This window comes from Podarcis muralis, chromosome 8 (assembly GCF_964188315.1).
Source record: "Podarcis muralis chromosome 8, rPodMur119.hap1.1, whole genome shotgun sequence".
NCBI classification, from domain to species: Eukaryota; Metazoa; Chordata; class Lepidosauria; order Squamata; family Lacertidae; genus Podarcis; species Podarcis muralis.
In genome coordinates, this window is record NC_135662.1 from 16,975,130 (window position 1) to 16,993,259 (window position 18,130).

At 47.7% G+C, this 18,130-nt stretch overlaps 2 protein-coding genes across 2 annotated transcripts in view; one reads left to right on the forward strand and one right to left on the reverse strand.

Moving 5' to 3' along the window:
• Window positions 1-6,443: 6,443 nt before the first annotated feature.
• UTP23 (UTP23 small subunit processome component) lies at window positions 6,444-13,317 on the reverse strand. The gene is made up of 3 exons (XM_028736255.2): window positions 13,083-13,317; window positions 9,386-9,560; window positions 6,444-6,961 (listed from the first exon to the last, which is right to left on the reverse strand). Exons 1-3 carry the CDS (start codon window positions 13,268-13,270, stop codon window positions 6,569-6,571), a joined length of 756 nt encoding a protein of 251 aa, XP_028592088.2. The 5' UTR covers window positions 13,271-13,317; the 3' UTR covers window positions 6,444-6,568.
• A 978-nt stretch (window positions 13,318-14,295) lies between these two features.
• EIF3H (eukaryotic translation initiation factor 3 subunit H) overlaps window positions 14,296-18,130 on the forward strand; it is a 71,319-nt gene continuing 67,484 nt past the window's right edge. Inside the window, exon 1 of the mRNA XM_028736257.2 lies at window positions 14,296-14,464. Within this exon, the coding sequence (XP_028592090.1) occupies window positions 14,342-14,464 (123 nt within the window). The 5' untranslated portion in view covers window positions 14,296-14,341. The remainder of the gene's footprint in view (window positions 14,465-18,130) is intronic.

The window sequence follows — 18,130 nt, forward strand, 5'->3', positions numbered from 1 at the left end:
GGGTGTTGGAGTTTGAAGCTAGGGTGGTCCCAACCCAATGTGCCTATTGTGTGCTGTGCCCCTATTTCTGGGTTCTAGCCAGCCATGCTCATTTCCAATATACTCTATTCCCCTAGTTTTCTGTTTGTCTCCCCACCCCAAAATCAGTCAGCAATCTGAGTCGAAACAAAATAAAAAATTCCTTCCAGTAGCACCTTAGAGACCAACTAAACTTGTTATTGGTATGAGCTTTCGTGTGCATGCACACAAAATACCAGTAACAAACTTAGTTGGTCTCTAAGGTGCTACTGGGTTTTTTTTATTTTGTTTCGACTACGGCAGACCAACACGGCCACCTACCTGAATCTGAGTTGAGCGAGTCATCGTCCTAAATAAGTTTTATTTATTGCGCTCATCTCCCCCTTCACTGGTTTATTTGTACCTGTGCAACCTGCTGATACCTCCCTGTTGTGTGTGATGACATTTTGGCTGCATAAGATCAGAGCTCTTCTGCATCAGACTAACACACTCCCCCGTGACCAACCAGGTGTCTCTGTGAAGCCCGCAGACAGTGAATGAATGCAAGAGCCTTTGGTTGTGGTACCCAGCCTGAACCAGCAGGGTTTCACCGGCTCAGTGGGTCCTCCCCATGTGCACACATCTCCCAAATCCGCTTTGGAGGGTCCTCCCAAACCTCTGGAGCTGATTTTGAGGGCACACAAAGGTCCCGAGGACAGGAGAGGAAGAGGAGGTTCTGCATGCACAAAAAGTCCCTTGTGCCATCAGTTGCCCCATTGCATCTGAACCAATGTGCTTCCAGCTGCCAATTGCAAGGGGAGCATCGCCAGGAAGGGGGCCATAGCCAAACAGCAAAGAAGGAAATGTATCCAGACCCAACAAACAAATTGGGACGTGAGTGTTAAAAGTAAAAAAACTGCTCTTTTTCCTTTATGGGGTACCCAAGAGCCCATATAGAGTCCTTTTGTAGGTTCTGTATTGGTAGGAGAAAATAACAGAGACCAACCAGAGAATATTGAGAAGCAAAGCAGTAAGTCTGATCTTTATTGACTGTTGCAACAGGGTGCTCCCCCACCCGCAGGGGAGAGGAGGAGGACCCAGAACAAAGGTGTGCCCGCCCTTATATAGACATTTTAAATTGCCCGCCTTGGAGTCCAAGACCACCCCCAGAAACATCATACATACATCACAGGAAGAAAAAATTACCCACTTTCCTCATGCCGGGGATAATTTTACAAACCTCAATTATATACATATCACCCTCCTCTTAACTGGATCAGAGAGCACTTCTTACTGCGGCATTTTGCAACAGATCCCACTCAGCCTTGCTGCTAAGATTCCAAAAGTTGAGGCAACTGTTTGCACAAGTCTGTTTCTAGGTTGCTGCATCTCGTTTTTCTAAATGTCAACCAAACGGCAGAAGGGATTTTGTTAAGAAATAAGTGCTCTGCATCCTCTCTAGAACCTGCCCACCCTTTAAAAACAAAAAACAAACCTTAGATGCTTCTCTAAAAGCTATTTAAGAAGGCAGATTATGTTGTCTTGATGGCTTACGGAGCTTGAAACGAGTTGAGGAAACCTTGGGACCTGTGAGCACTAAATTACAGCATCTGTCAGGAGCAATCCTCTGCTTGCAGAGGCAGCTTTCTCTTTCTGAGCCAAGCTGCAGTGTGATGGTTTAGGGATGCTACTGTCAGCTGTGGCCCATTGTTATATGCAACTACATAGAGCGTCTGGGTAGCCTTGCAGAAGTACTGGAAACGTCACAGAAAATTTGGAAACGAGAAGCATTTGCTTTTTAAAGGGATCAAGACCTGCTGAAGCTTAGAGCTGCCTTATTTCACTTTGAATAAATACCTGACGCAAAGGAGAAAATGGTGCTCATCGGGGCAGGATGCGGCAATTCTATTTGGGTTTTGTCCATTTGCTGTTTAGGAAACTGTCAGTAAACATTTGTACTCTGAAGATACATGCATCCACCATGTGTAGCTTTCCCCTTGCCAAAAGCTTTCCATTTTGGCAGTAATGTGTGTTGTGATCCGTCTTTCTCAAGAGACAATGAAGTGTGCCTCTGGGGCTGAAGATAAATGGCTGCGTTAGCCAGCGTCCAAGTGGATTCCATACTGGATTCCATACTGCTCTAGTGGGCCTCCCCAGCCCTCGCTGGAAGATTTTTAGAGGGCAAAAGGACTATAGTGGATGGGTTGTTGTTGTTGTTTAGTCGTTTAGTCGTGTCCGACTCTTCATGACCCCATGGACCAGAGCACGCCAGGCACTCCTGTCTTCCACCGCCTCCCGCAGTTTGGTCAGGCTCATGTTGGTAGCTTCGAGAACACTGTCCAACCATCTCGTCCTCTGTCGTCTCCTTCTCCTTGTGCCCTCCATCTTTCCCAACATCAGGGTCTTTTCCAGGGAGTCTTCTCTTCTCATGAGGTGGCCAAAGTATTGGAGCCTCAACTTCACGATCTGTCCTTCTAGTGAGCACTCAGGGCTGATTTCCTTAAGAATGGATGCATTTGATCTTCTTGCAGTCCATGGGACTCTCAAGAGTCTCCTCCAGCACCATAATTCAAAAGCATCAATTCTTCGGCGATCAGCCTTCTTTATGGTCCAGCTCTCCCTTCCATACATCACTACTGGGAAAACCATAGCTTTAACTATACGGACCTTTGTTGGTAAGGTGATGTCTCTACTTTTTAAGATGTTGTCTAGATTTGCCATCGCCTTTCTCCCAAGGAGCAGGCGTCTTTTAATTTCGTGACTGCTGTCACCATCTGCAGTGATCATGGAGCCCAAGAAAATAAAATCTCTCACTGCCTCCATTTCTTCCCCTTCTATTTGCCAGGAGGTGATGAGACCAGTGGCCATGATCTTCGTTTTTTTGAGTGGATGGGTAGGGGGAATAAACATGAATCAGGTGTACCCATCTTGTGTGAGCAGAGGGGCTGTCCATAGTAGTCAACTCCTAGGGTTTGTGGCGTCTTCGAGTCCCCCACCCCGGCCATTGATGACCATTGACATTCAAATGGTGTGTGTGCACCGTGTCATGTGATCAGTTATTCAGGGCGGTACTTACCTAGGCCCCCCAATATTTTATGCAAGTTGGCACCCCTGTCAGTAGCTACATACAAGGAAAATCCAAATAAATTTGTCTGCTCCCAAGTCTAACTGCATTCAAAGGGGATTACTACTAGGGTTTGCCGATCAGATGGTCGGCGGTTCGAATCCCAGCGACAGGGTGAGCTTCCGTTGCTCGGTCCCAGCTCCTGCCCACCTAGCAGCTTGAAAGCATGTCAAGTGCATGTAGATAAAGAAGTACTGCTCTGGCGGGAAGGTAAACGGCATTTCCGTGCACTGCTCTGGTTTCGTCAGAAGCGGCTTAGTCATGCTGGCCACATGACCTGGAAGCTGTCTGCAGACAAACATCTGCTCCCTCAGCCTATAGAGCGAGATGAGCCTTCCAACCCCAGAGTCAGCCACAACTGGACCTAATGGTCAGGGGCACCTTTACCTTTACATAGGTATAGGGTCACAGCCTTAGAATTTAATGAATCCTTATCAGTTTTCCAAAGAGCTCTTTCTTGGCCCAGGTTGCTTAGCGCTTGTTAAGATGCAGAAAAAGAAACTAGAAAAGAACGTTTTTCCAAGCTGTTATTTTGGTCCAAAGGAATGGCATATTGATCTGACCACTTGATTAAAAATATACGTGCCGACTGCAGCTACAACTGCCAAGGGCTCACAGTTGAAACAATGGGAAACATTGATGTTTCTACACAGTATAAGAAATGGAGGGCATCAACTTTAGTCCTTTGTATTGTGTGGCTGTTCAAAAAGCAGAACCCCTTTACATTAAGCCTTGTGAGAATAGCTTCTCCAAGATCACAGCTGGCTTCTGTGACCTAACTCTGCAAAAGCAGGATGTGGATATAAAACAGGTGCAAGGGCACAGTGCGGCAAATAACGGATGTGGCGTCTCACCTCGCCGACGTTGCAGGGGTGCAGCAACTTGGGCTCATACAGTTGCTCTGGGTAGTGTTTTGCAAGAGTTAAGGTGCAGGTGGCAATGAGGGCTTGCTTCAAACCGTAGCGCGATTACAAGGCGCTCACAGCCACAGAGCTCTGAGCTAGCCCACAGGCTCTTTGGAACCATAGTGAGATGATCCATTTCACAAAGGGGTGATTCTATGCGGCGAGCATGGCGCCACCTCAGTTTTTGCATCCCATTCATTTTGTGTCACGTTGCCTTAAGGCAGAATTCTTTACAGCAGAGCCCGCTTACATGGTCAGCTGCCAGGCATACATTGCACAGCTACAAAGATTAGAGAAATAAGTGACATATTATCATTATTTATTAAATGTGTATACTGCCCTTCATCCAAAGGTCCCAGGAAGGTTCACAACAGAACTAGTTTCAAGTGTGAACTTATATCAGCAGGGCCAAGAATGTTTTCTCCCTCCCGCAGGTGTAATGTTACAAGCAAGGATTGCTTCCACCTATAACAACTGGGGCAAGTATTGCGATCCATTTTGGAGACAGCTCGGGCTACGCTTGCCAACAGAAGTATGGAAGGTGGTTATGAAAGATAGGACCCTTTGTGCTTAAAATTTGGAAGAGCCTTCCTCCTGGATAGATCTACCAAGGCTCATCACTTAACTACAGGCAGCATAGGCAGTTTTTAAGCAGCTAAGACTGCAATTCTGCAATCTATTTAGCAGGGCACAAGTCCATTTTAACTCAATGGGGCTTTCTTTTAAATATGTATAATATATAATAATAGTAATTATAAGATAGCTGCTTATTTCCTTCACATCTGAAGGGAGGGCGTTCCACAGGGTGGGCGCCACTACCAAGAAGGCCCTCTGTCTGGTTCCCTGTAACCTCACTTCTCGCAATGAGGGAACCGCCAGAAGGCCCTCGGCACTGGATCTCAGTGTCCAGGCTGAACAATGGGGGTGGAGACGCTGCTTCTGGTATACAGGACTGAGGCCGTTTAGGGCTTTAAAGGTCAGCACCAACACGTTAAATTGTGCTCGGAAATGTACTGGGAGCCAATGCAGATCACTCAGGACCGGTGTGGTCCCAGCGGCCACTCCCAGTCACCAGTCTAACTGCCACATTCTGGATTAATTGCAGTTTCTGGGTCACCTTCCAAGGTAGCCCCACGTAGAGCGCATCGCAGTATTCCAAGCATGAGATAACTAGAGCATGCACCACTCTGGCGAGACAGTCTACGGGCAGGTAGGGTCTCAGCCTGCGTACCAGATGGAGCTGGTAGACAGCTGCCTTGGACACAGAATTGACCTGAACCTCCATGGACAGCTATGAGTCCAAAATGACTCCCAGGCTGAGCACCTGGTCCTTCAGGGGTACAGTTACCCCTTTCAGGACCAGTACTTGTGTCTTGTCAGGATTCAACCTCAGCTCTAGTTGCTGACCATGATTTAGGATGGCTACTAGTTTTAACTGAAGTGGTCCTGATCCATAATCAGCTCCCCACTCCAACTCAAAATCTACCTGCTCCAAACTTCTCATTCTCTCAGCATTTACCCTTATAATCATTTCAGTATTTGCCTTTTTCAACCTTCTGAAGTAATTAATACCATGGATCATGTCCAGACCATGGACAGCCCATTAATCACACACCCCTCCTTTTCTTTTTGAGAGTCCAAGTGATATGTATAGAATTTTCCGAAGATTATCATATGGCTCCAGGATTTGTCATTCCGCACTACAAATAGGTCTTTCGGGGAAATTGCTCAGTCCCCAGTGGGCAGGAACCTGACTGAATTGGAGCCAGCTAATAGGGAAAGATAAAGGATTTCCAGTGAAAGGTTTTATCCATTTCAGATCTTGCAATTAAACAAACTGGATATGGAATGGGATTACGTTTTAACTCCTTGGGGTTACATTTGATAATGCACTGAAAATTAATCTTCAGTGGCAGAAATAAATGGAATGCTTCAAAGGGCTTCTACTTTAAACGAAGACATTACAGAAGTAGCTATTACTCAATATAATGAAAATATAAAAAGAGTTAAATGGGGGTTTTACTCTCCTAACCACTTTTGAAAACACACTCTTGAATCTGGTTTTGTACTAGAACATTTTTTAATTCACCGGCAACTAACTGCAGTTAGCTTCCATGTATCTGGGATAGTGTGAGCAAGACTTCAGGAAAGAAAGCCTGGTTGGAAGGCAGGATTGATTTGTGAAACGCTTCCTTTCAAAGCAGGTGATGAGTTGTGCCCCTTTGATTGCTCTACCAAGAAGTAACTGGTATGTTTAATGTGCACCTCTGCATGACACAAACAGGTCGTGCTTTGGGCATTTGCCATCCTAGCTATACGGTCTGTTCTTGTGCAGTTTTAAGACCCAATTTAAAATGATATCAAAAGTGTGTGTGTGTGTTTTTCACTTTGACCTAGCACCCAAATACTCCAAGACCTTTAAAACAAGACCTTTAATAAAATAATGATTAAATGCAAGGATTATCACACTGCTTTAGTCATAGACCTTGGCTTTACCCAAAGTTCATGGAACAGACGAGCCCACCCGTTTTCTGGGATGATTTCATGCTTCCACATTCTGTGACCCTGACGGCACAGTCTCTCCTCCTGCTTCCAGTTTCCTTTTCTTGCGCTTCCTATTCCCCTTTTTCTTAGCTGCCGAAGGCTGCAAGGTCTCTTGTCCCTTTTTCTTTTTCTTCAGGCAGCTGAGAGGGTTAGGGCCACTGGCCCTTTTTCGTTTCCTTTTTCTCGGCTCCGAGGTCTTTGCCAGACCTTGCTCCTCTTTGAGAAGTTCGATGCTTAGTTTCTGGTGCTCCGGAATAAGTCGGTTTGTCTGTGCTGCTTGTGCCGAAGCCAAAGATTTCATGGAAGGTTTGTCAAGAACCATTGTGTTCTGAATTATGAAGAGCAGGGGAACTCCAGCCTTTTTCTTTACTTTTGTTGCCAGATCTTGGTCCTATCGAATGGGGGTGGAGGACACAAACAGTAAGTCTATATGCATTCTTTACAAAGGAAAACTCAAGGCAGTGAAAATCTAGAAGATTACCATATTTTCGCTCTATAGGACGCACTTTTCCCCCTCCAAAAATGAAGGGGAAATGTGTGTGCGTCCTATGGAGCGAATGCAGGGGGGAGGTAGGCAGGAAAAGCCCCCAAAAGCCGCATACAAGCTCCGTGCGGCTCTTGCGGGTTTTTCCTCAGGAGGGACAAGGGACTGACGCGGCCAGTCAGTCCCTTCTCCCACCTCGTAGAAAAGCCCACTGGAGCCACGCGCTCCTTAAAGGGTGCACGGCTCCTGTGGGATTTTGCGGGAGGTGGGGGTATTGCCATAGCCGCGCGCAGCCTCTCCCGGCTGGAGAGGTGACGCGCGGCTATGGCAGCAGCCTCTTTAGCCACGCGCCACCTCTCCAGCAGGGAGAGGGTGCGCGGGGTTAAAGAAGCCATAGCCCCACTGAAGGGGCGCTGGGCAGAGAGGGGGAGAATTTTTTCCCCCTTGCTCTCCCCCCTCTAAAACAAGGTGCGTCCTATGGTCGGGTGTGTCCTATAGAGCAAAAAATACGGTACTCACCTTGGAAAAGAACACTGTCAAAGTGGCAGGAAACACCCATTTTTCTTGTCCCTCTAGCTTGCTTTACCAACTTTTGCTCAAGCTGCTGAAGGCTATAGTGGTAAACTAGTATAACATTCTATAAAAATGCAAAATCTACAATGTGGTCAATTACTATGTGGAAAAGTTATTGAAGGCTAGAGACATAAATGCCAAGTATTCTTAAGGATTATTTAATGTATTATAAAATAAAATAGTCAAGTGGTATATAAATTTGTATACATAATAACGATGCAAATCCCTATTTTCTTCATTTCACCCAGCAAACAGACTACAATTTCTTGAGCAAGATTATATCCCTTTTGTGCTGTGGACCACAGGAAAGGCTTTCTGTACCAAACAGCTGGTTGAGGCATAAAGTTAGGACCTATGAAGTCAATTGGTAAGTTGTTTGAATACAAACCACCTGCAAATGGAGTTCAAACTGCTGGGCTTCCCGTCATTACCGATCAGCTGATTGGCTCTTAGAGCGAGCCCTCTTTGTCAAGGAATTATCAAGAGCACATCCTCCCAGTTGTTCCTCTGTACCCATGGCTTTAACTGTCCCACATCTAATGGTTTGGGGGAAATGACCTTGTGCGGCAAATTGAGTCCCATGCCATGGAATGAAGTAAGCGTTACTGAGACAATGTAGGTAAAGTGCTTTTCATGTGACTTTTATTCTGAAGTGCTATGAAAGCTTTTTGGAGTTATAAAATAGAACCCAAACATCATAAATAAATGCTACTAAAGAACACTCAAGCGTTTTTGCAGTTCACTTTTCTGAGCATCCTTCTGGGGCAAGACAGAATGACAAGACATCTTGTGAGACAGTCACTTATTCTGTAAAAGGTAAAGGTAAATGACCCCTGGATGGTTAAGTCCAGTCAAAGGCGACTATGGGGTTGTGGCGCTCATCTCGCTTTCAGGCCGAGGGAGCCGGTGTTTGTCCACAGACAGCTTCTTGGGTCATGTGGCCAGCATGCCTTAAGCGCTTATGTTGCAATGGGACACTGTGTCGGAAACCAGAGTTCATGGAAACACCGTTTACCTTCTCGCCACAGTGGTACCTATTTATCTACTTGCATTGGCGTGCTTTCGAACTGTTAGAAACTGTTAGAACTGCTAGGAGCTGGGACAGAGCAACGGGAGCTCACTCCATCGCGGAGATTCAAATCGCCGACCTGATCAGCAAGCCCAAGAGGCTCAGTGGTTTAGACCACAGCACCACCTGCATCCCTGCTACTTATTCTGTAAAAAGAGCGGGGCATGGATACTTCTTCGTTCCGGTTCTATGCAGACTTGCCTTTCTCAGGTGCACTCTAAGCTTAGAACTTTAGCTGATGCTTAGACGTGCCTTGCCTCCTGATCTAGCAACTAAGACATTAATTACAGTGTGCAAACAAGCTGCCAAGTATCTTCATTCCTTTCTTTGTGAAATAAAACTGTTATCTACAAATGCCCTCCCTCTGCAACTCTAATCCTATGCTGGGCTGCTTGCTGCAGGAGAGCTTGCCATCAAAGGCATATGCAAGCCCTCTCAAGCGCAACAAGGCTCATTTCCAAGTAAACTTGTCTTAAAACAAGGCTGTAGGCAGTGTTTCGAACACTCTCTTGTACTGCTGGAAACGTGTAGCTGCCGTTCAAATTTGCATAAGCTGAAGTTTTCCCACCGCAGCGCCAAAGGAGAAAGCGTGGATGTAATTCTCAAAACTCATTAACAACTGGCCAGATTCCAAAATATGAAGGAAATGAGGCATTTTGTTCGCATGAGCTTAAGTGAAAGAACATTACCTGCGTAGCAATGAAGTAATGGTGTGGATTCCCATCCTCAATCATGGACAAGAGGCAGGCTGAGCCGCTCACTGGATTTTTGAAGTGAGAACAATTGCGAACTTGAAATCTCTGTGCAATTAGTTTTGCCCCATATAGCTCCTTCCCTAAGGATTCCAACTCTTTCAGGACACATCTAGAAGAAGAAAAGATAACAGCAGAGATTCTTGTTCAACAAAGGCATTTCAAACACTGAACAAAAGTCCCCATTATGTCTTGGATCCAAGTCTACCCCATGTGCAAAGATTGGGGGAACCCCAGAACAGACTTGATGGCATGTGGGGTGAGGAGGGGGCAATTCCCACTGCCAATCAGAAATTTTCACGCTGGCAGGATGCTTGCTAAGCGCTGCCTCAGAGGCAAGCGTGAATATGGAGTTTGCAAAGCCAGGAACTGCAGGCCTTCATCAAAGGAGACAAAGATATTAATATACATGGTCTACTACGGGCCCCATTTTACCCTCACACCATCCTGTGAGGTCAAGTAAGCTGAATGAGAGGGATTTGAAGTCAACCAAGGTTTACAGCTCACTTGGGGATTTATACAGCTCTTAATGCGGTGACTCTGCCTGCTGGCTGCCTAGCCTAGCCTCGCCAACTGAGCACAAAGGATATACATAGGGTCTCTCTATAGGGTGACCTAGCTTTAGAGGACAGTCCTCTAGTTGAAGGGACTTTCAGGCACAAGTATGGTTTAAAACTAAAGAACAATGAGGAGAAGGAGGAGCCCTGAGGTTTTCTGTCTGCCTGTAGCAGCACCTGTACAGCAGACTTGGCAACCACAGGCCACCTTGCCATAGTCTTCCCCCCTTTAGCGATATTTACTGGGACGCCGGTGGTGCTGTGGGTTAAACCACAGAGCCTAGGACTTGCTGATCAGAAGGTCGGCAGTTCAAGCTCCCGTTGTTCGGTCCTTGCTCCTGCCAACCTAGCAGTTCGAAAGCACGTCAAAGTGCAAGTAGATAAATAGGTACCACTCCGGCGGGAAGGTAAACGGCATTTCTGTGCGCTGCTCTGGTTCGCCAGAAGCGGCTTAGCCATGCTGGCCACATGACCCGGAAGCTGTACGCTGGCTCCCTCGGCCAATAAAGTGAGATGAGCGCTGCAACCCCAGAGTCGGCCACGACTGGACCTAATGGTCAGGGGTCCCTTTACCTTACTGTATTTTCTATTTAAAAGATACCAGCTGTTTATGAATTTTGTGTCTACCTACAAAGTCACCTAGTCTGGTTTTGTATGGCAAGATGCATTTGAATTCAAATTACTTTTGCATTTGCATCTATGCATATGAGTTTGCATCTCTAAATTGCAGTCCTTTCACACCCACCCACCCACCCCGGTGTTGCCCTAAATGCCTCTTTGACCCATCCTACTCACGCTGGTAGCTCCTCCACCTTTATGAGGACCAAGCAGCCAACTGTCTCCCACCGCACTGCCAGCTGAATAACTGACATGCACCCAAAGTAGGATACATGGGAAGCTGCTTTGTACACAGCCCATCTGGCTCAGCACTGCTACACCCGCCTTTCTCAAGCTTGGGATCCCAGGTATGGTTGGTCTTTATTTATTTGGGGCATTCTAAGGTCATGCGCCCTGCACATTCGCTTATACACTAATAAATTCCAAAGTACAGTCAAGGAACAGAGAACAGCACTTGGCTGGCAGCCATCCTCTGCTTTTCTTCCCCACCTGATTCACAATGGGAGTCTTGCTTTATGGCAGGTATGTCCAAGAGACTGCAATCTATTCCCACTATTAAAAAAAAACTGGAAATGATCCAGCCTTTGGATGGACCAAAGTTGTTGAGCTTTTTTTGGGGAGCCTTCATCAAAGTTGCGGGACGCGGGTGGCGCTGTGGGTAAAGCCTCAGCGCCTAGGACTTGCCGATCGCATGGTCGACGGTTCGAATCCTCCCGTCGTTCGGTCCCAGCGCCTGCCAACCTAGCAGTTTGAAAGCACCTCCGGGTGCAAGTAGATAAATAGGGACCGCTTACCAGCGGGAAGGTAAACGACGTTCCGTGTGCTGCGCTGGCTCGCCAGATGCAGCTTGTCACGCTGGCCACGTGACCCGGAAGTGTCTGCGGACAGCACTGGCCCCCGGCCTATAGAGTGAGATGAGCGCACAACCCTAGATTCTGGCAAGACTGGCCCGTACGGGCAGGGGGGGTACTGTCAGTATCTCAGCTCACAGTCAGAGGTACCTGGCCTCCCCCGAGGCAGCTGAGCGAGACACTTGTTTACCTTCCGTCTGCAACCCCGGCAGACTAGGTCGTAAACCGGCGATTCTCCTCATTAGACGTGAGGAGAACACACCCTCTGCTTCTCTCTCCTTGCTTTCCCCCCCAGGGAGGGGAAATGAGACAGACAGGAGTCCTTTTACATGACTTTTTATTCCTGTCATTCAGCAGTACATAGAATCGTGACTGCACCCTTCAGACTCCATCAGAAGAGTCACAACTCCGCCCCTGCACTTCCAGCACAGGTCAGATGACACTCTGAGCTAACATCCGGTGCTCAGTACAGTGAAAAGACTCCACCTTTTCTCCAACAGTACATCTCCAGACATCAACATTGTGTTTTGCATTCCAGCCACCTGCAGCTGGCTTTTGCATTGCTGCTTTTATCCAACAGGTACCTCATCAAAGTTGTTGAGCTAAAGCAGTGGCCATAGTTCAACCACCTGGCAGCCCCATCCTTAAATAAGCAAACCTAAATGTGCAGCCACAGGTTTTCCTGGATATCCTGCATTGCAGGGGGTTGGTCTAGATTAGTGGTTCCCAACCTTTTTTTTGGCCATGACCTAAGCATCTCTAAAGTCCTGATGCCCTCCCCACCCCACTCGTGACATATAATTTGTATTATTCAAAAAGTGAACTCCTATTCACGTGGAGGAAGCCTAGAGGGCCATTGTTGTTTAGTCGTTTAGTTGTGTCCGACTCTTTGTGACCCCATGGACCAGAGCACGACAGGCACTTCTGTCTTCCGCTGCCTCCTGCAGTTTAGTCAAACTCATGCTGGTAGCTTCAAGAACACTATTCAACCATCTCGTTCTCTGTCATCCCCTTCTCCTTGTGCCCTCCATCTTTCCCAACATCAGGGTCTTTTCCAGGGAGTCTTCTCTTCTCATGAGGTGGCCAAAGTATTGGAGCCTCAGCTTCAGGATCTGTCCTTCCAGTGAGCACTCAGGGCTGATTTCCTTCAGAATGGATAGATTTGATCTTCTTGCAGTCCATGGGACTCTCAAGAGTCTCCTCCAGCACCATAATTTAAAAGCATCAATTCTTCGGCGATCAGCCTTCTTTATGGTCCAGCTCTCACTTCCATTAACTTGGTCTAACTCATTCTCGAATTGCAGCCCCCCCCCAAAAAAAAAAATCAAATTCCCCACGCTGGGAACCACGAGTCTAGATGACACGTGGAGACCCAACTCCATGATTCTATACCTACAACTCCCACCATCCCTACACCTGGCAGGGCCAGTGGTCACGGACGATGGGAGTTGTGGTCCAGGAGGAACCCCGGCTGGTCTAACACAGGGGCTCTCCCTGGGGCTCGAACCCGTGACCCCCTTCTGCTTGCCAGGCAGGCGCCCTACGCGCTGAGCTACGGCTCCCCCCTTGACGTCGCGCGCCTCCCCGTCCCATTCGACCCGCGCTCACCGCGTGGTGCAGAGCTGCGTGGCCCCGGCCAGGTATCCCGGCAGCTGCTCTCGGATCTGGATCTTGTTGCGCAGCGCGGCCTGGCAGAAGGTGCCGTCCAGCAGCACCTGGAAGGGCTCGCGGAAGCCGAAGTTGTGCTTGTAGAAGCCCACGTTCTTCTTGGCGTGCTTCTGCCGCTTGATCTTCATAGCGGCGGCCGGAGGAGGACCATAGAGAGGGAAAGGTGGGCGAAATACTAGACGGGCCCCACTACTACTTCCGCCAGAAGTCCTTGCCGGATTATTATTTTTTTAAAGCAACAACCGTAACGAAAGTTGACGCATGCGCAGTGGAGCAGCCGTCGGGGAAAACACGTGTTAAGGGATGTGCAACGCGTCCAAGAGCGATCACGCTCTGACTCTTCGCCCCAGATGCTTTCTTTTTGTTGAGTTGCTGTCGTTATTGCTGCGACCGAGAAAGCAGGATGAAAATATAATAGAACCCACAAGGGTCCCTGAGGGTCATCTAGTCCAACCCCCTGCCGTGCAGGAATAATACACGGATAAAGCAGATCAGGGCTAGATGTAGTGGTTGAGAGGATCCGGCTGGGGCTCTGGAGGAAGCCGCTCGGCCATGAAGCTCTCGCTTGGGCGCTGGACGATAATAATAATAATAGTAATATTATTATCGTTATTATTTCAATAATTTATTATTTATACCCCGCCCACCTGGCAGAGTTTCCCCAGCCACTCTGGGCGGCTCCCAATCGAGTGTTAAAAACAATACAGCATTAAATATGAAAAACTTCGCTAAACAGGGCTGCATTCAGATGACTTTTAAAAATAAGATAGCTCCTTATTTCTCTCAGCTTAGCCTACCCCACAGGGTTGTTGTGGGGGGGGGGGTTAAATGACAGGGGGGGGGAGGAAGAACCACGTGCGCCACTTCGAGCGCATCGGAGGAAGAAAGAGAATAAATGCAGCCGACAAACTATTACACCCACCACTCCATAGATTTACTAGGCGGGTTATATTTCGTGGTGGGTTAATGGCAGGTATCCAGGATCGAGCTCCCGTCGGGCGAAACTGCATCGGCGCAGAGGAAAAGCAAAATGCAAACATAAAAGAGTCCTACAGAAACTATATGAAACGGAACCACGTTTCAAGTCCTCCGGTTTCCGCCCGGAAGGTGTTTTGAAAGGGATCCGTTTCCGGTTTCCCTCGCTCTCTTCCTCTTCCGGCCGGTGTGCGTTCTCCCTCTCTCGTTTTCCTCTTCCAGAGATGGCGTCGCGCAAGGAGACACCCGCCCCCGGCGCCGGCGCTGCTTCCTCGGCTGCCGTCAAAGTCAAGGCGAAGGCGGCCCCGGGAGACTCGGCGGTCAAGCAAGTGCAGATCGACGGCGTGGTGAGCGAGGGAAGGGGAGCCGGGAGAGGCGCCTGAGCCGCTGGGCGCGCTGCCGCGTGGTCTTCACAGGGTCGGGAGGGACCCCGAGGGTCATCTAGCCGAACCCAGAATGGTTTACACATGTCAGTGATAAGACAGCCCCAGCCCCCAGGTTTATAATCTGAAATACATGACATAAAAGGAAAAAGATTGGGGTGGGGGGAAGACGGGAGGAGACAAGCTACCGTCCTTAATTTCAAAATTACAGTGTTACCTCGGGTTACATATGCTTCAGGTTACAGACTCCGCTAACCCAGAAATCGTGCTTCAGGTTAATAACTTTGCTTCAGGATGAGAACAGAAATCGTGCTACGGCGGCAGCAGGAGGCCCCATTAGCTAAAGTGGTGCTTCAGGTTAAGAACAGTTTCAGGTTAAGAACAGACCTCCGGAACGAATTAAGTACTTAACCCGAGGTACCACTGTATTGCAATGACCAGACGGAATGGAAAGAAGAGTCAAGAATTGCTGGACTCTGAGCTGGAATTGACAAAGACACCCTGCATTCCTGTAACTTGGTAATAATAGCCTGTATTTCTCTGCTTGTGGCAAAAGAGGGTGGTTCTCTTTCCCTGTGACCAGCGCGGATACAAAGAGTGCTTACCTCTTATAAGGCAATTTAATCATTTTACTGAAATCATATTGGCCGGGCTGATGTACAGGTGTCTGATAGGTTGGACAAAACTTTGAAGATGCAGTCTAGGTATTATTAAATATGCAATCTCAGTTCAGCTAGAGCAGTGCCGAGGGCTGCATGCGGACCTGAGGTCTTTTTGGGTGACCCTCGGCAACATTACGCCCCCCTCCTCTCCCTTCCAACTGCACAGCTTTCACAAAGCTGGGTGTGGAGGTGCTGGGCTCTGGGAAAGAGGTGTGAGGGCTCTGACAGGATCCTAGCGTCCTCCCGCCTCCTTCCCAAAACCTAGTTAGGGCTTTCTCAAAGGTGGGAGAGCTCTAGGATCCTGCCAGAGCTGCATGCCTCTTTCCCAAAGCCCAGCTTCACACTTACCTAACTTTGGGAAGGACTGGGGTCTCATTTTTTGGCCTCTCTGCCTCTCCCCTCTGTGACAAAGCAGTGTGTGGCCCGTGGGCTCCATGTTGAAGTATTCTTGCGGTATGCAAAGTTGGGCTGCCCGGAGTTAGAGGAACATAGGAAACTGCCTTATATGGAGCCATATCATTGGTCCAACTTGCTCTGTTTTGTATACACTGACTGGCAGTGACTCTCCAGTGTTTCAGGCAGGAGCGTCTCCCAGTCCTGGAGATGCTAGATTGAACCTGGGACCAGCTGCATACAAAGCAGATGATCCCATCTCTTTTTCTATCTATATATCACAGATTCCTTAAAATTGTGATAGACAGTGTTATACATATAGCTGCCAATTTGATTATCAGATGCATTGTTTCAGGTACTGCAAATGCTGTGAGTTGCAAGTTCAGGTGGGCATTTTGTGTCAGTAACCATATGCATGTTATATCTCAATGAGTGCTCAAACAGCACAGAAATACCACCCAAATGTTACAAAGTTACAGCAGAAAGGTCTACAAGAGGCACAGATGCTATGTTCTACAGTATTTAGCATGAGGTCTTTACCTATATTGCTTTCTGTATTCTCTGGGAATAGTATGGCAAAAAACTCATTTAATCACATTGAGCTCGTAGTACTTTTAGAGTTGGTAAGTGCTGCAGTTTCCACAATGTAATTACGTTTTAACACCTTTCAATGCAATCCTGTATATGTCTATCAGGAAGTATGCCCCATTGAACTCTATGGAGCTTTCTTCTGTGTAGATATGTACAGTCATACCTCGGAAGTCAAATGGAATCCATTCGGAAAACCAAAGCTCCTGGTTGGTTTCTGATTGTGCAGGCGCGCCAGAAACAATAGCGGAAGCCGCGCTGGATGTTCAGCTTCCAAAAAGTGTTCGAAAACCGGGACACTCCCAGTTTTTGATCATTCGGGAGCAAGAACATTCTACTCCCAAGGTGTTCAGGAGCCAAGGTACGACTGTATAGGATTGAACTATTAGTTGATCAGCTCTTAGTTATATTGCTGTTGGTTTTTTGCAGTGGCCTCACCACAAATATATGGGACGCGGGTGGCGCTGTGGGTAAAAGCCTCAGCGCCTAGGGCTTGCCGATCGAAAGCTCAGTGGTTCGAATCCCCGCAACGGGGTGCGCTCCCGTTGCTTGGTCCCAGCGCCTGCCAACCTAGCAGTTCGAAAGCACCCCCGGGTGCAAGTAGATAAATAGGGACCGCTCTGGCGGGAAGGTAAACGGCGTTTCCGTGTGCTGCGCTGGCTCGCCAGATGCAGCTTTGTCACGCAGGCCACGTGACCCGGAAGTGTCCTCAGACAGCGCTGGCCCCCGGCCTCTTGAGTGAGATGGGCGCACAACCCTAGAGTCTGTCAAGACTGGCCCGTACGGGCAGGGGTACCTTTACCTTTACCACCACAAATACAGACATTAGGATCAGGTGCCAAATTTAGCATTTTACTAAGACTACAAAGATGGGTAAGTGTGTGGGCCTGGTGACTTCAGAAGCCACAATGTGAATGGAGGATTGGGCACGATTGCCAGTGGTCCATGGGCATTTTTAGTAGCCAGCATTGCTCTTGGTCTTCCTGTGTCTAACAGAGGAGGAATTAATTGTGCAGACAAAAATAAGCACACAATTTTGAATGTGCATAAGTATATCAGTCTCAGTCAGTCTTGGATGTAAAAATGAGCTCAGAACAACTTACAAGTGTAAAACCAGAATAGATTATTCTAATGTGTTGCTAGCAAGTTAGTAAGCCCATTCTTAATTATCCAGATATCAATAAAGTTTGGGCTTCAGTGCTGTGCCCATTTACCTGAGAATAAGTCACATTGATCTTTGTGGGATTGCTTCTGAGTAGACATAGGATTGTGCCGTGAAATGCCCACTGCTATTATAGTGGGGCAGGTCCCTGTCATTGGATGGAAAGATGCAGTACACAATTCTCTCCACACCTCATTTTACCCACAACCCAACAACTCTGTGAGGTAAATTAGGCTGAGACATTGTGACTTGCCCAATGGATGAATGGAATGGAGCTTCATGGATGAATGGGAATTTGAACCCTGGTCTCCCAGGGTCTAATATTCTAACCAACACTGGCTGTTTGTTGGGATGCACTGCAGGACACATGCAGACCTTGGGACATCCTGCTACTGTCTAGGAATTTCACAGGCTCTCTTGCCTTTTGCCACTATTGGCCTTCCCAATCATTACAAGACGAACAGTTGTGCAGGCTGTAGCTTCTTCCTGGGTTTAGCGACATACTCGGAGGTCAGTATGGCCAATCCTTGCTTCTCAAAAGCTGCTTTTTTGTGTATAGGCGTTCAGATGTTGAATTGTTTGATTTTTCATATCCTCCTGGGCTCTACCAATAGTTTTCCCTCAGTGTTAGTAGATGTGCTTGCTTCTCTTTCAGTTTCCTGCACTTGAGATGAGAGTGAGGGGCAGCCATTCTCAAGCTTAATTCATTTATTTCAGTTTAGACAACAAGAAAGCAGATTCAGTGTAGCAGTTAGAGAGTAACTATGGACCAGGGAGGCCTAAATTAGAATCCCTGTAGCCCTAAAGCCCACTGGGTGAACCTGA

Excerpts from the sequence above, each read along its gene's own strand:
- UTP23 (XM_028736255.2), bottom strand. The coding sequence starts at position 13,270 with ATGAAGATCAAGCGGCAGAAGCACGCCAAGAAGAACGTGGGCTTCTAC. Across the intron at positions 9,561-13,082 it reads ACGCAGCTCTGCACCACGCG|ATGTGTCCTGAAAGAGTTGG; the intron begins GTGAGCGCGGGT and ends TTCTTCTTCTAG. Across the intron at positions 6,962-9,385 it reads ATTACTTCATTGCTACGCAG|GACCAAGATCTGGCAACAAA; the intron begins GTAATGTTCTTT and ends CCCATTCGATAG.